General features: G+C 45.4%; 2 protein-coding genes across 9 annotated transcripts in view; both read right to left on the bottom strand.

Moving 5' to 3' along the window:
* Nucleotides 1-679: 679 nt before the first annotated feature.
* LOC137796190 (NLR family CARD domain-containing protein 3-like) lies at nucleotides 680-7165 on the bottom strand. 4 transcript variants are annotated; one of them, XM_068593954.1, is made up of 8 exons: nucleotides 7087-7165; nucleotides 6614-6745; nucleotides 6222-6319; nucleotides 4059-5838; nucleotides 3081-3254; nucleotides 2259-2432; nucleotides 1633-1806; nucleotides 680-845 (listed from the first exon to the last, which is right to left on the bottom strand). In XM_068593954.1, the coding sequence occupies exons 2-8, from the start codon at nucleotides 6724-6726 to the stop codon at nucleotides 680-682; spliced, it is 2679 nt and encodes an 892-aa protein (XP_068450055.1). In that variant the 5' UTR covers nucleotides 6727-6745; nucleotides 7087-7165. The 4 variants fall into 4 exon arrangements, with proteins under 4 accessions (XP_068450055.1, XP_068450056.1, XP_068450058.1 ...); XM_068593955.1 differs by having other exon boundaries at nucleotides 4059-5835; nucleotides 6243-6319; XM_068593957.1 differs by lacking the exon at nucleotides 7087-7165 and adding an exon at nucleotides 6424-6557 and having other exon boundaries at nucleotides 6660-6744.
* Nucleotides 7166-9545: 2380 nt separating this feature from the next.
* dock3 (dedicator of cytokinesis 3) overlaps nucleotides 9546-19239 on the bottom strand; it is a 48809-nt gene continuing 39115 nt past the window's right edge. For 3 of the 5 annotated variants that reach the window (XM_068593945.1, XM_068593949.1, XM_068593948.1), the window contains exons 30-54: nucleotides 19086-19186; nucleotides 18891-18949; nucleotides 18589-18737; nucleotides 18406-18491; nucleotides 18182-18208; nucleotides 17914-18009; nucleotides 17560-17620; nucleotides 17342-17435; nucleotides 16687-16835; nucleotides 16234-16320; nucleotides 15885-15989; nucleotides 15470-15611; nucleotides 15191-15357; nucleotides 14853-14939; nucleotides 14592-14771; nucleotides 14338-14421; nucleotides 13909-14025; nucleotides 13468-13571; nucleotides 12876-12957; nucleotides 12485-12566; nucleotides 12286-12404; nucleotides 11618-11705; nucleotides 11378-11497; nucleotides 10958-11070; nucleotides 9546-10336 (exon numbers count right to left, since the gene is read on the bottom strand). In XM_068593945.1, coding sequence (XP_068450046.1) covers nucleotides 9659-10336; nucleotides 10958-11070; nucleotides 11378-11497; nucleotides 11618-11705; nucleotides 12286-12404; nucleotides 12485-12566; nucleotides 12876-12957; nucleotides 13468-13571; nucleotides 13909-14025; nucleotides 14338-14421; nucleotides 14592-14771; nucleotides 14853-14939; nucleotides 15191-15357; nucleotides 15470-15611; nucleotides 15885-15989; nucleotides 16234-16320; nucleotides 16687-16835; nucleotides 17342-17435; nucleotides 17560-17620; nucleotides 17914-18009; nucleotides 18182-18208; nucleotides 18406-18491; nucleotides 18589-18737; nucleotides 18891-18949; nucleotides 19086-19186 — 3177 coding nt within the window. In that variant the 3' untranslated portion in view covers nucleotides 9546-9658. The remainder of the gene's footprint in view (nucleotides 10337-10957; nucleotides 11071-11377; nucleotides 11498-11617; nucleotides 11706-12285; nucleotides 12405-12484; nucleotides 12567-12875; nucleotides 12958-13467; nucleotides 13572-13908; nucleotides 14026-14337; nucleotides 14422-14591; nucleotides 14772-14852; nucleotides 14940-15190; nucleotides 15358-15469; nucleotides 15612-15884; nucleotides 15990-16233; nucleotides 16321-16686; nucleotides 16836-17341; nucleotides 17436-17559; nucleotides 17621-17913; nucleotides 18010-18181; nucleotides 18209-18405; nucleotides 18492-18588; nucleotides 18738-18890; nucleotides 18950-19085; nucleotides 19187-19239) is intronic. The other 2 variants (XM_068593946.1, XM_068593947.1) reach the window with 2 other exon arrangements.

Raw genomic sequence — 19239 nt, 5'->3', positions numbered from 1 at the left:
ATATCAACGCTGGCTGTTATTGAGAAATATGAGTCCATCCAGCCACAGGGAGGCGCTGCAGCAGGAAGCAAAGCAGGAGCATTTACATGTGTTCATCTACTGTGATGAGGTCATGAACACAACTCATCTGATACTTTAGGGTCAGAACACATGAAGGGTCCAACAGACTACACTAAGTCCTGCTGGAGTCCAGATCCACTGAGGATCTGATGATCGGAGCCAGAGGAACACAGAGATGATGGTGGACTCAGTCTGTCCACTTCCAACTGAGGAGAGAAGAAGAAGAAGAGATGGATCAGAGACTCCCTTCATCAGCTGTCAGTCATGATGCAGCACATCCAGCAGAAAGAGCAGCAGACACACTACAGTTCACTGCTCACTGTGGAGATGGAGTCACTGCTGTGAGGGTTCAGAGCTGATAAAAACCACAGTCTCAGTGGCATGTGAATGTCTCTTCTCCTTAGAGACATTCCACTGGGAGAGAACCGATCAGACTGATGAGTGAGGACCTCTGTCTCTGACATGCGGAGATGCTGTCAGCTGCTAAACAGCGTGATTTCCTGCACACTTGAACACACAGATTCAGTATTTCCTGTAGACCTGAAGACGCCTATTGTAGCTGTTGTTTAGTTCAAACCTGCTGGAACCAGCATGGACCGACTCTGACCCTCTACTGACCTCAGAGTCTCCAAAGAGGACTCTCCAGTCCAGCAGACAGCAGCTTCACATCTGAATCCTCCAGCTTGTTGTCTCTCAGGTCCAGTTCTCTCAGACTAGACGGGTTGGACTCCAGCGCTGAGGCCAGAGAAGAACAGCTGATCTCTGACAAGCTGCACTTCAACAATCTAAATAAAGAATAAAAGATGAAGATCAGAATCCATTCATAATCCATCAGGTGGAGGAGGTTTTCTGGTGGCACAGATGGAGGCTCAATGTCCTCACCGTGTCCATGAACACCTGCTGCTGGAACTGAAGTGCAGCGTAAACTGTACAACCGCGTCGCTGAACCTTTTGTTAACAAGGAGAAGCGGAAGGACTTTGTCTTGAAATAAACATCATCTGGTAAGTTAACTGCTTTTTTTTCTGCTGTCCACACATGGTGGTCCGCATGAACGTATCGAGTGTCTTACATTAACTCCTTTTTCCCCCCGCAAATGTGGACTGCACGGCACTGAAGGCCGAGTTACTTCATAAGACGCTCCAAGCACATTTTTCTACTTCATTAACACTAACCATGAAGAGATTTACATCTGGAAATATGTTTTGATCTTTGTGTGTTTCTGTGTGTATGTTTCTGTGTCCGTGTGTGTTCATAATGATCAATGATCAGATATTATTTGTGAAAACATTATTAAATGGAAACCAAAGAAATATTTGTACTCAAACAAATGAATGTTTTCAATTTAAAATAACACTAGTTCAGAGGATCTATTGGATTCAGATTAACACATTTTTTAAATATTAATTTACTAACAAGACATTTTCTACAGTTTCTATAAGAAACACAAGTCTGTGTTGCCTGAAGATTACACTTAGTTTAAGAAACATGGATATATAAACAAAAGAACATACTTAACTTATTATTTTTAATAAATAAACATAATGTAACATAGTAAGAGTCACTGAACTGACCTCAGAGTCTCCAGTTTCCAGTGAGGCCTCTGCAGTCCAGCAGACAGCAGCTTCACTCCTGAATCCTTCAGGTCGTTGTAACTCAAGTCCAGTTCTCTCAGACTGGAGGGGTTGGACTCCAAAGCTGAGGCCAGATAAGAACAGCTGATCTCTGACAAGATGCAGCCAATCAACCTGAATAAAGAATAAAAGATGTAACTTTAAACGGTCCTTCTTGAAATCCTTCAGTGGTTAATAATCTCTTCTGAAGAAGGTTCAGAATGTAGAAGTTTAGAAAGAGGAAAGTCAAACACCTGAAGTCAACCGGATGCAGATAAACAGTGTAAAATACAAAGGGTAAAAAAGAGCTTATTAATATTAACCTGATGATCCCGAGCTTCTTTTTCCTGATTTTACAGAGATGAGGAAGTGTGATTTAAAAAAAAACTAAAACTCTTCTAGTTCGTCGTCCACAGCTCCGATCTAATAAATGTAAAGTGCTAAAGTACTGTAACCCTTGTGAGAAGATACGTGACAGAGTCCATCGTTTTTAAAAGATTGTTATATTTGAATAATTCCGTGAGCTCCTTAACACGACTAAGCGATTATAAGGGTTCACTAAATCACTAATTTAGTCGTGAACTGACCTCAGAGTCTCCAGTCTACAGAGAGAACTCTCCAGTCCAGCAGACAGCTGCTTCACTCCTGGATCTTTCAGGTCGTTGTCACTCAGGTCCAGTTCTCTCAGACTGGAGGTGTTGGACTTCAGAGCTGAGGCCAGAAAAGAACAGCTGATCTCTGACAACCTGCAGTTCCTCAACCTGAATAAAGAATAAAAGATGAAGATCAGAATCATTCATAATCATCAGGTGTGTTGAGGTTTAAATGTGTAGCTCAACACGACGATGTCCTCATCAATGAGCTTCCTCTTTGTCATTATGTTCTTGTGGCTCATCATCATGTCAGCACAACATTCATACAGCTGTTGATGTCCACGCAGATGAAGATCATGCTGCTGCTCTCAGTCTGGAGCTACAGGATCAATACCAAATGGATAAGAGGGATTGAAGTCAAATGCATGAGGTCCAGTTAGAGAGAACGTCCTCATTAAAAGGTCAGAAGATCACAATAGTGTCCACGTGTTCTTCGCTCTCACCGAATTTATGACCATCAATGCTGTATTTTGGAACAAATGCAGTGTCTTTAGAAGCAGCTTTTATCTTTTTTAAAGTGCAATTCAAACGCAGCATTGAGAAGTGTGAATAACGGAACTCTGCTAAAAAAAAAGGTCTGTGACCCACTGAAAACGAGTCTGCGACAGAACAACAAGAAGGCTCGTCTACCCGAGGCCATCAGACTGTATAACTCCTCCCCTTTCTGCAGGAAGGACAAAATTATATTGGATTTACAAAGTTCTATCTTATTTTATCAGCTTCTGATCAATGAAAGACAAGAAACTGTGAACTGACCTCAGAGTCTCCAGTCTGCAGTGCGGACTCTCCAGTCCAGCAGACAGCAGCTTCACATCTGAATCCTGCAGCTTGTTTACACTCAGGTTCAGCTCTGTCAGACTGGAGGGGTTGGACTTCAGAGCTGAGGCCACGACTTCATAGTGAGTCTCTGAGAGTCCCCACTCAGAAAGTCTGTCAAGATAAAATATTATAAACATTATGAAAGAGGAGACTTAATATTGACTTCCTGTGTTAGCGCTCCACATCATGATCAGTTGTATATCACTGTGTTTCACATGAAACCGGAACTCTCATTCTTGTAGTTCATCTGTTGTTGAGGTTTATTGAGATAAGCTTTAGCTGATGATCTCTCTTTTATCATTATGTAATCCCTTTTGCTTCTATACTCTCTGAATGTAAAGGAAGTAGATACTCTTAGTTTAATGGACTCGGCCGGATCAGAGTCAGTATGAGAACCAGATGATGCATCAATGGAAACCGTTAAAGAGACTTCATGACTGATATTCCACTCAGGAAGACCAGACAGGAATCCTCAGGGGGCTCAGAATCAGCTGTTAACGTCAACTAGTCTGTCATGACATATGGATATTAATACGCATGATAACCCTTCATCTACATGGCAATTTAAAAAGTGTTAAATATGTACAGACCAGTTACAAACTGCACTCAAAGTCTTTCCCCGGGTTGCAGTACGGCTCAAACTAAATCCTCTACTTCCTGACGTGTTGCTGACGTCCAAACAGAAGACTAATATCACTTTTAACCATCTGACAGCAAACACAACCAACTGAAACATTCCAACATGTTTTTAAACTTTTGAAACAAGAACATCCGAGACTAAACACAACGGACTTATAACTTTATATTAAACAACTGGATCACTAATTTCAGAACATTCATTTCATAGTTTCTATATTTGAAGAACTAAACTACTGATTTACACTGATTTAAGAAGTTAATCGCATCTGGACTCACTCAGCCTTTCTGCAGTTCCTCACAGCTGGAATGAGTCTCAGTTGTCCCTCATATGTTGCGTTGTAGTTCTCCAGGTCCAACTCATCCAGAACCTCCTCTGACATCTGCAGCATGTAGCACAGAGCCGAGCACTGGATCTCTGAGAGTTCCTCTGATCTGTCGTCTAACTTCAGGTACTCCTTGATGTCCAGATAGACTGAGAGGTCCTTCATCTCCATCAGACAGTGGAAAATGTTGATGCTTCTGTCAGGAGAGATTCCATCACTGTTCATCTCCTTCAGGTTGTTGATGGCTCTCTGAATGGTTTCTGGAAAGTTGTCTGTCTGACCCAGCAGGCCTCCTAAGAGTCTCTGGTTGGACTCCAGAGAGAGGCCATGAAGGAAGCAGACAAATAGGTCCAGGTGGCCATTTCTACAGTTAAGGGACTTCTCCACGGCTCTCCTCAGGAAGACATCCAGCGATGAATACGTGTAGTCTTCTCCCAAGAAGTCCTTCAGCACCTCGGTCTTCCTGTGTGTGAAACAGTGGAACATGTAGACGGCAGCCAGGAACTCTTGAACACTCAGATGAACAAAGCAGTAGACGGTCTTCTGGAAGATCACACTCTCTCTTCTGAAGATCTCTGGGCCGACTCCTGAGAACACAGAGGCCTCCGTGACATCGAGGCCACACTGCTCTAGGTCTTCTTGATAGAACACGATGCTTCCTTTCTCCAGATGTTCAAAGGCCAGCCTCCCCAGGTTCAGAAGAACTTCCCTGTCGGCCTCCGTCGGCACCCGAGGACTCGTCTCATGTCCCTCGTGGTACTTCTGCTTCTTCCTCTTGGCCTGGACCAGCAGGAAGTGTGAGTACATGTCGGTCAGGGTCTTGGGCAGCTCTCCTGTCTGGTCTGTGGTCCACATGTGGTCCAGAACTGTAGCAGTAATCCAGCAGAAGACTGGGATTAGACACATGACGTGGAGGCTCCTGGAGGTCTTGATGTGTGAGATGATGGTGCTGGACTGCTCTTCATCACTGAATCTCCTCCTGAAGTACTCGTCCTTCTGGGTGTCGGTGAAGCCTCGTACTTCTGTCAGCCTGTCAACAAGAGTACGAGGGATCTGATTGGCTGCTGCAGGTCTGGAAGTTATCCAGACGAGAGCCGAGGGAAGCAGGTTCCCCTCGATGAGGTTCGTCAGCAGCACGTTGACCGAAGCCTGCTGTGTGACGTCACACACGACCTCATTGTTGATGAAGTCCAGAACAAGTCTGCTTTCATGCAGACCATCAAAGATGAACAGCAGCTTCCAGGCAGCGAGCTCCTTTGCTGGGACCGTCTGTAATGTTGGATGGAACACATGGAGCAGCTTAAGAAGACTGAACCGCTCATCTCTGATCAAGTTCAGCTCCCTGAAGGAAAGCACCACCACCAGACCCACGTCCTGGTTCTCCAAACCCTCGGCCCAGTCCAGAGTGAACCTGTGCACCGAGGAGGTTTTTCCAACGCCAGCGACACCGTTGGTCAGGACCACTCTGATGCGTCTCGGCTGGTCAGCTGAGGCTTTAAAGATGTCGTGGCACTTGATGGGAGTGTCATGGAGGAGCTCCTTCTTGGAGGCCGACTCCAGCTGCCTCACTTCATGTTGGGTATTAACCTCGGATTGTCCCTCTGTGATGTAGAGCTCAGTGTAGATCCGGTTGAGGAGGGTTCGACTTCCTGTTTCACCACTTCCTTCAGTTTCACATCTCTTCTTCAGACTGATCTTGTGTTCATTTAAAACCTCCTTTAGACCACGATCTGCTGAGCCAGAGGAACATGAGAACATGACATCTATTCTTCCCTTTTTCTCCTGTGTAAGGGTCTTTACTATCTTTATTTGGGGAGTGTACTTTACTCCTCTTTATCTTTACACAGATGATAGTTGTTAATGAGAAATTCATTTATATATCCAAATTATATATAATACATAATCTCAATGTTCAATACAGGTCCTTTAACTTGATCTCTTTATTCTAGAAGTCCCTGTGAGTGTAGAAACACTAACAACGTGAATTAAAATGTGTTTATCTGTGCAGGTTTAGCATGACTCCATAAGACCTTTTGTCTATTTGTGTTTCCATTATTGTGTCCCTGTATTAAAACAATACGTCCTGTTTCAGTACAAGAGAAATGGAGCGTCTTACTCTGTCCACAGTTGCTCTCACCGGCTGTCTGCGGTCCAGCTCTGGTTCTGGTTCTGGACATCAGCTCCTCCTCAGGAACAGGACTCCTCTTCTTCTCTCTGTGGAGACATTTCTTTATTACTAAAATGATTTGTTGGTTGTTTATGAAAACATCAAGATGTGGACCAAAGTGCAGAAGCTCAGAACTTAAAAGTTGTATTACTTTTCTGTTTGAATTCAGGGTTCAGTCTGTTGTTGTTGTCTTGTGAACTTGTGAAATGAAGGTTCTCAGGTGTTTTGTTTGAGGCTCTAGAAGCAGACGGAAACCCATCTGAACCGGGATCTGCTCTCATGGTTCTGGATCAGGAAGATGAACCCTTGAGCAGAACATTTAGTCTTCAACAGTCTCTTACTTTGTGTCTGAGGGTCCAGGTTCATGACTGAACTCAAGAGGAAGACCTTTGGAACGATCACTCTTCGTCGACAGCCAGCCTGCTCCACCCTCCTCTTCCTCACAACCACTCATCTTCTCATCTGAAGTCAGTCTGAGAGTTAAACAGGAATACTGTGAGCTCACGACACAAGAATCATGATGGAGAGGACAGGAAGTAACACACACACACACACACACACACACACACACACACACACACACACACACACACACACACACACATCTCCTCCCTTAAATAAACGCTGTCTGTGAACACAATGGACTGAGTGTTGCAACACGTCTTCAGTGTGTATTCTTTGTGTTCACAGTAGTTACTCATGTCACCAGGCTGAAACTTTGTTTAGAGCTTTAAAGGGTATATAATGTGGCGACATTAATGTTTCAAATGTAAGAGCATTAAAGCAGACACTAAAATGTTGGGTCAACACTCACTCTTCTTCAGCCTCCAGCGTCTCTTCTGCTCCCGACTTTAAACGGACTTTAAACTGTATGACGCAACACCTCAGGCTTCTCTTCCTGCTTCCTGGATCACGTGACACTGTGGCCCCGCCCCTTTCTAGTTATCGGAGATCAACTGAGTTCATAGAGAGCGTGTGTGTGTGTGTGTGTGTGTGTGTGTGTGTGTGTGTGTGTGTGTGTGTGTGTGTGTGTGTGTGTGTGTGTGTGTGCGTGCGTGCGTGCGTGTGTTATGATTCAACAAATGAATTAAAATAAGTGTTGGTCAACATGTTTCTGCTTTATCTTTATGTTTAAATCAAGAACGTGAATCTAGAAGTTTGTGTGAAGAACTAGAACAAGTAGAACAGTTCTACTGTACTGTGACATAGTATAATGTACTTCTTCCACTGTACTATGACATAGTACAATGTTCACAGCTGATCTCCAGTACATGTGAAATGAATGCAGACTGAATCACGAGTCAATAAAACATTATTGTTTATTGTTTGTCATTATTCATAAATCCACAACACAGCAGTTTTTTTAGTGAGTATGAAATAGAATGTGATTATTTACATCTAGTGTTCTACACGTCACAGTTTATACCCATGCTAACACAACACATACTTATATACACAAGAAATACCCACGAGCATCAGTTCACAAAGGAACGCCTCGTTGATGCAAAACACAGGAATGATAAACCTGACATCTGAACCATGAGACAAAAGGAACTTGTGTTGCTGTCGACCAGGTTGGAACCTTCAGAGAGAACCAGGAGAGACCAAATACACTTCTCCTGGTTCCCATCGCTCCTCTTTCTGCGCTCCTCCTCCCCCTCTCCTTCCTCTTCCTCCCTCCCTCCCTCCCTCCTCCACAGCGTGCATGTCGTGCAGGAACACGCAGAAAGAAACACTAAAAGATTCAAACTTTGCATAGTTTCTTGTTGTGAACAATCGCTCAACAATCACGTGAAAGTCTGGATGCTTGAGTTTGTTTTTTCAAATGAGGATTAAAAAACACCATTTTGTTAGGTACACCTCGCCACGACCACCAGCGCCTCCCTTCTTCATGAAGGTTTTAGTGCGACTTCATTTTGAAGCACGTCGTTTGTGATGCCGTTGAACTGACAGGTGTTTCTATTATATTGTCCACCCCTCCATGCGTATCAATAAGGGGGAGTTGAATAACAAAAAACATGAATCTTAAAACCTCCATGAAGGAGGATTCACTGCAGGAATGTTAAAATGCGTTTGTTTAAGGCAAAGGGAACAAACCGGTGCAAACACAGCGTCAGGATTCGGGACAACCAGGAAGTAACTTTTCACACCCGAGGTTTCCTCAAGACAAACTAAACTACGGAGTTAAAACAGGCCTTTATTTTAAGTTGACTGTGAATGTGATTTTTCTAAAAACAGTTTGCAACTGGGCCGAATGACCAGCGGGGACCAAACACTGAATGTAATCCAGCCATCATGATGACGTCGTCGGTCTTATCGGCTGTCAATCAAACGTCTTGACACCTCATCACGTGAAGCAGGAAACAAAAAGGTGTAAAATATAAAACCAACGAACAAGAAACATAATAATTACTGTGACGTGGGATACGGCTGGTGTTGCTTTTTAAGTTATTTAGTACTTAATTGTTCCTCCTGAATATCTTTACAAACGGCTCAAAAATACAAAGTTTAAGCTCTAAATCAGTCCATGTGGGTTTTTATTTTGGCTCTATTTTCAGCGACGGATTAATTCACTGGTGTAAATATAAAAGCAGGATCAAAATAAAATACAGTGCAGATCATCTAGTTATAGAGTTCCCCTCATCTCCAAGAGGCCTGTTGACCCTCTCACAAAGGTCAAAGGTCACGTCATCTTCTCTGGTCAGAGTGAGAACGAAACAAACCAGCATCAACTCAAAAATGAAATAAAAAACACAACACACACGTGTTGTTTTCACGTGACAGGAAGCAGCAGCAGCAGCCGGTCACAGTTCAGTCTGAAGGAGTCATTGAACGCATCATCTGGTGTAGAAAACAGAAGATTTAAATCCTTGAAGACTTCATCTTCATCTTCATCGTCTGTGAGCTTGGAGCCTTTCGGACGAGCGTACAAAAAACGTTTACAAAATGTACAGTCGTTAACGTTCATTTTTAAAAAGTGTATATTTATTATAGTTTCTCTCTATTGTCCTCACCTAAAATAAATGCCTTATTTTTTATCATCACAAGCTTAAATATAATTGTTTGAGTTCTTGCATATTTCTACCTTTAACCAGGATTAAATATATTAAGTTGATATACTACTATATATATATATATATATATATATATATATATATATATATATATATATATATATATATATACATATATACATATACATATATACATATATATATATATATATATATATATATATATATATATATATATTCATATTTAGAAATGTGGACAAAATAATATTTATTTAAAAGAAATCCGATTTCAATTCGCTCGTAGAAAACATTTCAGCGTGACGAACTTTAAAACCTTTGTCTTTGATTGGTTATTTTGTTTTGGGGGCGGGGTCACTCCTCACTGACGCCGTGCTCCCACGCCACCTTCGCCTGCTCCTCCTTAGTCGCTGCGATTATGGGCTGGGAGATCTTGCGCGGCATGGGCCGGGGCGCGGGGGGGGCGGCGTTCTGGGTGTTGGCGGGGTTCAGGGGGTCCTCCTCCGGGATGCACCCCTCTCTGAGGTAGGGTTTGGGGGGCAGGGCCGGGGGGGGCTCGTGGAGCTGGTAGAGGGGCGGGTGGTGGGGGAGGTAGTGCGGGTGGAAGTGCTGGTGGTGGTAGTAGAGGTGCTGAGGAGGGGGCGGCCCATCCTGCGCTCCCAGGGAGGCCGAACTCGGAGCCTGGAGCTGGATTTGGCCCCCGGCCTGGGCCGGGGCGGAGTGGCTGCGGCAGGGCGGGGGGTTGACTCCGTCCAGGACTTCGGGCTCGGAGACACTATACCTGACGGGTTGGTAGGGCGCGTCTGGGTCCTCCTGGTCCACGGTCCAGGTCTGACCGCCGGGGACGGACTCCAGGGTGTCCGTGCGGCTGGCGGGGGGGTCGGAGGAGGAGGTGGCGCCGCCGCCGCCGCCGAAGGCGCTCTCGCCGAGGGAGGAGACTCCGGAGCTGGCGCTGCCCGACAGGGTGGAGCTACTGCCACCCAGGACGGACTGAGGACTGGTGGGCGAGGCAGGTATAGGGTGCAGGGGAGACTGGAGAGAGAGAGGGTTTAGTCCAGCGTCCGCCACAGGGACGAGCTGACGGTCATGAAGGAAAGACACTTATGAACTGAGAAAAAGAAGGCATGAACATTAATAACGTCTTCCCGGTTAAGTATTGATCTCTGATCATGTGACATCGTAAACAACCCATCAGTGTTTAAACCGACGTGAGGAGCGCTAGTACCGTTAGCAGCATGTGACATAGTTTGTACAGAAAAGGATGAACTGAACGTTGAAGCATCAAACTGATAAACAGGGAAGTGAGAGAAGAGAAAAGGAGAAACTATAAACAGACAGAAGATCTGCTTCCTGGTTTGTTTATCTTTAATCTTTAATAGTAGACGAGTATTTGGAAAATAAAATGCAGACAGATTGATTTTCAAATGAATTTTTGGCTTCTAAACTTTCACAAAGTCGTCACATTTGTTCTTTTTTCATCCTGAAAGTTGTTTAAATATAAATAAAGATAATGCTGAGGTGCCTTTCTTTAAGCAGTGCAGACAGACAGGATATCATCCACACCAACTGCAGGAGTGAGGAGGAAGAGGAGGAGGAGGAAGTGGAGGAGGAAGAGGAGGAGGAAGAAGAGGACGAGGAGGAAGAGGAGGGTACCTTTCTTAAGGAGCGCGCAGGGAGAGCTGGAGGGAGGTCGCTGAGCTGGTGGTGGAAAGCATCAAAGTGCATCGACAGGTGTTGTCCTACAGGGGGAGACACAGCACACACACCTGAGACCAGAGAGGAGGGGGAAGAGGAAGTGAGGAGGAGGAGGATGAGGAAGGAGAGGAGGTGAGGGGGAGGATGGGATGTGTTTCTAAAAGTCTTTCAGTTTCAGTTAGTCATAATAAACAAAGACTTCTGCGCTTCAAGCCGTTCAGTCTCTGTTTTTCAAAATGACAGCTCATTAATTCTGTAAATAATTAAATCAATTTAGAAAGATGGAAGCCAAAGTTCATCTAAACAACAACAATAACAAAACATACAGAGAAGTACACAAAAGTACACAACGTATCACACACACACACACACACGTACCATGAGGAAGGTTGCGCGGGGGAACAGGAGGCGCCATGACTCCGCCCACGTGAGCAGACAGGAAGGGGAGGGCTTCTCTGGTACCGCTGTCCAAACTCCAACTACTGGGAGTAGTGTGGACTGGGAGGAAGAAGGAGACAAGGGGAGAGGACAAGAAGAGGAGAAAAAGATAAGTTGACATCTCTCACGTCATGGTTCTCACTCTGTCTTGAAAGTCAGAATGAGTGTGTGAGCTCTCACCTTTCTCCGCCACAGACAGGTTGGGGTCACTGCAGGGTTTACACGGACCAATCACCTGGTGGAGCAGCGCCCGCTGGAAGTGGGAGGGCTGAAGACAAAGACAAGCCCTTAGACCTGGACCCTTAAGGCCATAGACCCTGAACCCTTAAGGCCATAGACCCTGAACCCTTAAGGCCATAGACCCTGAACCCTTAAGGCCATAGACCCTGAACTCTTAAGGCCTTAGACCTGCACCCTTAAGGCTATAGACCTAAACCCTTAAGGACATACACCCTGAACCCTTAAGGCCATTGACTGAATCCTTTTGTTTGCATCCATTTGCGTCTGTGCATTTACTTTGCTTGTAATCTACCTTAAGGCCTTTGACCCTTTATGGTCTGTTTGACGTTAACAGACCATAAACTACTAAATGAACATCACGCTGTATTGAAGAAGACTTGAAACTAGAGATTAAGACATAAACTCATGTTTATAATGTTTACTGAAGGAATACATAGAGAGAAGTAGAGTCATTTATATAGACTTCTATACAACCAGAGGAGTCGCCCCCTGGTGGGCAGGAGAGAGAATGCAGGGTTAAGACACTCTAAAGAAGATTTAAAGACAACAGAGACAAGGTAACCCTGGAGAGGGTAAGAGGCCCTAAATGCGCTCCAGGTGCTCCGTACCTGCCCGTTGTCGCCGATGTTGGAGTACATGGCGCTGCTCGGCCGCTCGCGGTGCGGCGGCAGCAGCATCAGCATCTCTCTGTTGTGTCTGTATTTGTCCGGCAGCGACGGAGAGCCGACTGCAGAGAGACGGGGAGACGAGTTAACGGGTAGAACAGACTGAAAACACCTGAACGCGTCATGTGTCTCAGCGGCTCACCTCTGATGGTGGAGGGGGCGGAGTTCATCATCTGAGAGGGTGCCGAGTGGGTGGAGCTTAGGCTGGAAGAGGAGGGGCTCGCCTGTGTGAGGAAACGCCGCTGCTCATGTTAAAGCCACGCGATCAATGTAAATGAACTCAAGTCTGATATTTAAGGTGTATTTCTGATATTCACGTCACACATTGAAGTGATCGTCAAAAGCACAATTAGTTTTTCTATTGAATTCATCCAATAGAGAGAGAGAGAGAGAGAGAGAGAGAGAGAGAGAGAGAGAGAGAGAGAGAGATATTCTAGCTTATTGATCACATGGACTATTACCTACAGTTGTGAAATAGTACATTAAAGAAAGGAAATACTAAAAGGAATAAAAGAAGTGAAGGTGAACCCGACCTGCATGCGGTAGAAGTCCTCGGGATGCTCGACCACCACGCCGTCCGCCAGGATCAACAAGCTGCCGACGGGACCCGCCTCACTGGACGCATGAGAGGAGAGAGAGGAGGAGGAGCGCACCGGAGTCAAGAGGGCTATAGGGCTGTGGGGGGCAACCAAGGAGGGGGGGGGGGGGGGCAGGAGGAGGAAGAAGAGGGAGGAGGAGGAGGAGCCGTGCAGAGTACAACCGAAAATAGAAAACAACCGAAACATGCATGAAGTGATGCGTTTGGATAGAAGAGCGATAAAGGAGGTTAAAGTCATGCAAGGTGAAAGGGTGATGAGTTCAGGGTCGAAGAAGAAACAGATTCAGAGCGGAAGTTAGATCAAAGATCAAAGAGAGACAACAGAACCAAGTGATCAGTGAAGAGGACGGTGAGGAAGATGAAGATGTGTGTTGATAGAAAGTGATGAGGATAATAATAATAACTTGATTCATACAGAACCTTTCAAAATAACGCTACAAACAGCTTACCAATACAAAATATAGAAGCAAATGTGTGTGTGTGTGTGTGTGTGTGTGTGTGTGTGTGTGTGTGTGTGTGTGTCTGACCTGTGGCGGTGCAGCAGCTTGAAGCTCTCGGGGCTCATAGGGCCGTGGGAGGTCAGGATGCCTCTGCTGGCTCCTGATCCAGACTTCTCTAAACCAGGAAGACCCTGAGAGAGAGAGAGAGAGAGAGAGAGAGAGAGAGAGAGAGAGAGAGAGAGAGAGAGAGAGAGAGAGAGAGAGAGAGAGAGAATCAGGATGTTGAAGCTCACATATCAAATCTTTTCCTCGTGTTCCGTTCATGACGCAAAGATGTCGGCCATATTGTTTTTGTTGCTGGTGTTTCTGTTTACTTTGTCTTGTGTTTGTTGTGTTGAATTGAGCTCCACCAACAACAAGCTACCTGAAGTCCTACTCTCTCCCATCCAGTGTGACCGGCGGGCGTCTTGAGAATAATATTTGTACGATATGTGACATGAATATGAACATAATGACGGTGGAGCTCACGTGGCAGAGGCTGCTCCGCATCATCTGGAACTGATCGATCAGCTTCTTGTGCAGGGGACGCATTTCTGGGTGCACCAGCTTCTCGTGCACGGCCAGGCCGACTCCGAGGACGTGCACCTGTGGGAGGAGGACGGGAAGGACGGGAAGGATTTAAGAGATTAATTCAGAGATTACTGTAGAGATTGCTAAAAGATTAATATAGATATTATTTAAGAGATTATTGTAGAGATTACTGTAGAGATTACTTAAATTATTACTTTAGAGAATACTTTAGAGATTAGAGATTTTTACATTTTTGGGTTTGAAGGCGGAATTACGCGAGTTAAATTAAGTAGTTTGAACTTTTTTATTTGGTTCCTGTCTGATGACTCTAAAGCTCTTCATCACCATCATCATCACCAGCAGCAGGTTGTCTCCATGAGCTCTCACCTGCTCCTGCATCAGGTCTTTGAGCTGTGTGATCTTCTCCGTGTCCTCCGGGTGGCTGGTGATGTAATCCTTATCAAAGAACGCCTGGGAATTACACAACAATATCAATAAGGATAATAACAATAAAAATAATGCTAATAATAATAAATAAGATAATGCTAATCATGCTAATAATAAACAAGATAATAATAAACATAATAACAATAATGAACATGATAATAAACATAATAATAATAGTAAACGTGCAGTCTGACCTCCTGGTACCGGGCGATGCCCCCGTTCACGGCGGCGTCGATGACCCCGTTCAGCGTCATGCTCAGCAGGTTGATGTTGCCGTGCAGCTGCTTGTGCTGGTACTGGCTGATCAGCGTCCGCAGCTCCTGGTTCTTGTTCTCCACCACAGAGACGGCGTTCTCCAGCGGACTCACCTCCACCTGAGACGGACGGAGGATGGAGAAGATGGAGAAGGCCTCGTGGAGCTCGACGGCTCACCTGACACCTTCACGTTCACTCACCAGCTCCCTCTTCTCCACCTCGAACCAGCGGGAGATGCCCGGCAGAGGATGAGAGAGGACCAGCGTCGTCCTCTCGATCCAAAGACTCTGAAACACACGACAAACTTTATATGTGTACAGAATAATAAAAAATAAATGTTTTAACGGAACAATTTATTATTTATGAGGCGTTTTTGTGAAATTGTCAATAAGAATTCTTGAGGTTTGGCCATAAACATCGACCCCTGACCTCCAAAATCCGATCAGTTCCTCTGAGTCCAGCTGGACATTTGTGACAAATCTCTCTCCTGAGAATGAGACAGACAGACCACCTGGTACCGGACCGGATCCAGACCCACCTTGAACTCGTTGTCTCTGTCTTTGGGGCCCTTGTGGAAGGGCCGGTCGTACCGGAACCGCCGGACGTTGTTGACCCGGTAGAAGCTCTTGATGCGGTCGGGCACTCGGTCCATCTGCAGGACGCCGACGCTGTCCGGCACTGGAGTCACCGCGTAGATCTGCAGGTCTGAGCCCGGCGGGTCAAAGAAAGAACTGGACCGGTTTGTTCTGACCTTCATGACCCCTTCAATGACCCTCACAACAGTGGGGATCTTCCATAGAATAACTCTGAAGGATACACTGGGCGTCACACTGCAGGATGGCCTCGTCGGGCTGATTGGGGTGCTGCATCGCAATGGCTTGTGGGAATTCTCCCAGCATCCTTTGCTGGAAGGCCTCCAGCCTTTCGTAGTCGTGGCCGCGACAGACAAACTCTTTGTTCTGGAGCGAAAGAAACAAAACAAAAGTCAGAAAAAACTGTTTTAAAAGCATATTTTCCTTAAATAAATTACTCATGTATGTCAGAAGCTGTAAGGTTATTATCATCAGATTGTCATCCTTCAGACGGTTCTTGAAGGTATCACATGGGATGAACCCAAAACTGATTTTAAAATTATAATTTTTCATCAAAAACTCTACAAATAACTTTCATTTGACCAGATTGTGTAAATAAAACGTTAAAATCTGAAACTATGACATCATGATTCATCTTACTCGGAGGAAGAAGGGGAACTTCCTGCCGTAGAACCCGACCCTGAAGAACTCCGGCTCCAGACGCTGCTGCTCCATGATGTTGTCGTAGTATGCCGCCTCCATTTTCTACACACACACACACACACACACACACACACACACACACACACACACACACACACACACACACAAAGACATTAGACAAACACAATGCAAAACATGAGGAGGAAGAAAGATGTGGATGGAAGGAGAAAGGAATATGACGAAGAAGAAGAAGAAGAAGAAGAAGAAGAAGAAGAAGAAGAAGAAGAAGAAGAAGAAGAAAAAGAAGAAGAAGAAGAAGTTCAGAGGGAGGGGTCATGGAGCTCACCCGGATCCAGCTGAGGCTCTGGTAGTCGTACAGGGATTCATACTGGAAGGCCAGCTCCCTGCAGAGAGGGATGCCGAACTCCCAGCACTGGTGGACACACACACACACACACACACACACACACACACGTGTTAATGTTGTACTTCATCCATATAGTCACTCTTTTGTTGAGATATGGTGTTATAATATATATATATATATATATATATATATATATATATATATATATATATATATATATATATATATATATATATATATACAAAATAGAAAGTTAAAAAAGAACAAATAAAATAACACTGCTGCCGACTAAACTACCATAACATGATTTATGTGATATAAAAGCACACACACGAGATCGGCTGTGTGTGTGTGTGTGTGTGTGTGTGTGTGTGTGTGTGTGTGTGTGTGTGTGTGTGTGTGTGTGTGTGTGTGTGTGCAGCATCCTCTCACTTTGCCCTTGTTGAAGTAGTGGATGACTTTGCGGCAGAGCCCCTCCTTGCGGTGCCACTCTGTCTGGGCGGCGTAGTGCAGGAACTCCTTCAGCGGCCTCTCGTCCCAGTGCAGCAGCTCCCAGTACAGCAGCAGCGTGAAGGCCGCCTCTGAGGACCAGGACCAGCGGCAGGCTCAGTGTGTGTGTGTGTGTGTGTGTGTGTGTGTGTGTTAGACAGAGTGAGTGTGACTATGTTAGAGAGTGAGTGTGTGTGACTGTATTAGAGAGTGTGTTTGTGACTGTGTGACTGTCTTAGAGAGTGTGTGTATGTGTGACTGTGTTAGAGCGTCTGTGACTGTTTTAGAGAGAGTGTGTGTATATGTGTGTGTGAGAGTGTGTGTACATGTGTGACTGTGTTAGAGTGTTTGTCTGTGTGTGTGTGTGTGTGTGTGTGTGTTTGTGTCTGTGTGTGCGTGTGTGTCTGTGTGTGAGAGTGTGTGTATATGTGTGACTGTGTTAGAGTGTGTGTGTGTCTGTGTGTGTGTATATGTGTGACTGTGTTAGCGTGTGTGTGTGTCTGTGTGTGTGTATATGTGTGACTGTGTTAGCGTGTGTGTGTGTCTGTGTGTGAGAGTGTGTGTATATGTGTGACTGTGTTAGAGAGTGTGTGGGTACCGGTGTAGTTCTCCGCCTGCAGGTGCATGTCACACAGCTTGTGGATGTAGCGGATGTACATCTCCTCCTTGTTGATTTCTGACTTGTAGAAATTCTGAGAAGATGCAAAACAAAACACAGTCAGGATGTAGATCTTCTTCTTCTGTGGTGTGCAACCATCAACAGGTCTGGTGCAGTGAACTGGTGCTACACATTCCCAGTTCAGCGGTGGCTCTTACCAGCAGGTTCACAGTGCAGCCGATCTTCTTGTTCTCCGTCTCGTCTCCCTTCATGCAGTCTCTGCAGGACAGAAGGATGTAATGAGCCTCACAAGCGTCCTTGTGGGGACCATGACCAGGCGAGGACTTACGGGGACCATGACACTACACTTACATTCACCTTCAGTAATGTCATCTTTGTACTTTATAATCAAAATAAGAAGTTTGCATCAACAAATAAAATGTCTAAATGTTAAATAACTGCTGCCGATCAAACTACCATAACATGATTTATGTGATATAAAAGCACACACTATAGTGTGTGTGTGTGTGTGTGTGTGTGTGTGTGTGTGTGTGTGTGTGTGTGTGTGTTACCTGTAGTCCAGCAGTCGCTCCATCAGACGTGTGACCGACGTGACGAAGGAGATCCCCGTCTCCCTCCACGTCTCCTGCTCGATCTTCTCCAACAGACTTCAAGAAAAACAAAAGTTAGAAACCTGACAGAGATATTCTTATATTTTATACCTTATATCTTATATTTATATTTTTGCAGCTCTTGGAGACACGCTGCAGGCTTCAGCGGAGAATACATACACAACATGTGCGTGTCGTGTGTTAGTGTGTCCCTGTGTGTGTAGCGTACCTCGGGTATGGCCCAAACAGCTGGGTTCTGTCCAGCAGCAGAGCAAAGCACACACACACACACACACCAGCGTTAGAGCAGGAAGACTGAGCGTTAACTTCTGAGAGAGCAGACGGAAGGAGAAGAAGAAGAGAGGAAGAAGAGAGGAAGACTTCAGTAAGAGGAGACAGAAAGACAGGAAGAAGAGAGGAAGAAGAGGAGCTGAGAAGGACAAGGTTCCTTACAGCAAACCGAAGAGCTCTCTGTAGTTCTCGTCTCCTTTCCCCTCGGACACCAGACTGTCCAGCTTGTCGATAAGCTCCGCCTCCACCTGTGACATCACAACAAATACATCAACTCAACTGAAGGAACCACACAGACGGGTCTGGTCATGTGACCCACGGTTCTCCACACAGTCGGGTGCAAACCTGTTTGAAGTTCCCGTTCTTGCGCTGCTCCCAGTCCATCATGTCGTGGAAGATGGGGATCATGATGTTTCGTACCTCCACCTGAGGAACCAGCGTCACGCCCAGGAATGGCCCGATCATACCGGGGATGAAATGGATCTTATTCTCACCTGCACACGAGAAGCCGCCCACCGTCAGTCAGGCGATCAGTCAGAGAGTTTTTATTCAGCTTTTTGAACGTGAAACTTCAAAATGAGCCTCATGAGACGTGAATGGAAACCGAGAGATACAGAGAAAAACAGAGTTCCTCTGGAGAACCTTACCGAGGTTCTGCCACATGCTGAAGAGCTCGTAGGTCATCATCACCCTCATGTCTCCGTACCTGCAGGCAAACGTTTTATCAGGATGACAAAAGTAGGTTGCCGAATTTGTAGAACTGCTTCACGTCAAACAGGAAACAAGGTTTGTGTGTGAGTGTGTGTGTGTGTGTGTGTGTGTGTGTGTGTGTGTGTTCTTACTTGTCTAAGACCTTCTTCCTCTTGGCAGTACTCAGGCTCTCCAGCTGTAAACTGGGCTGGTTGATGTACAGCACCGCCAGACTGAAGTAGGAGTTCCACACCTTCACACACACAAACACAAACACACAATAACCGACATCACAACACGTTAAAT

The sequence above is a fragment of the Clinocottus analis genome, unplaced genomic scaffold (genome assembly GCF_023055335.1).
Source record: "Clinocottus analis isolate CAN_PGR_092001 unplaced genomic scaffold, fCliAna1.0.p SCAF_3, whole genome shotgun sequence".
Classification (NCBI taxonomy): domain Eukaryota; kingdom Metazoa; phylum Chordata; class Actinopteri; order Perciformes; family Cottidae; genus Clinocottus; species Clinocottus analis.
This window is presented reverse-complemented; position numbering and strand designations above follow the sequence as displayed.

Excerpts from the sequence above, each read along its gene's own strand:
- LOC137796190 (XM_068593954.1), bottom strand. The coding sequence starts at position 6,726 with ATGAGTGGTTGTGAGGAAGAGGAGGGTGGAGCAGGCTGGCTGTCGACG. Across the intron at positions 3,255-4,058 it reads AGGAACTGCAGAAAGGCTGA|ACTTTCTGAGTGGGGACTCT; the intron begins GTGAGTCCAGAT and ends TTATCTTGACAG. Across the intron at positions 846-1,632 it reads TGGAAACTGGAGACTCTGAG|ATTGTTGAAGTGCAGCTTGT; the intron begins GTCAGTTCAGTG and ends TTCTTTATTTAG.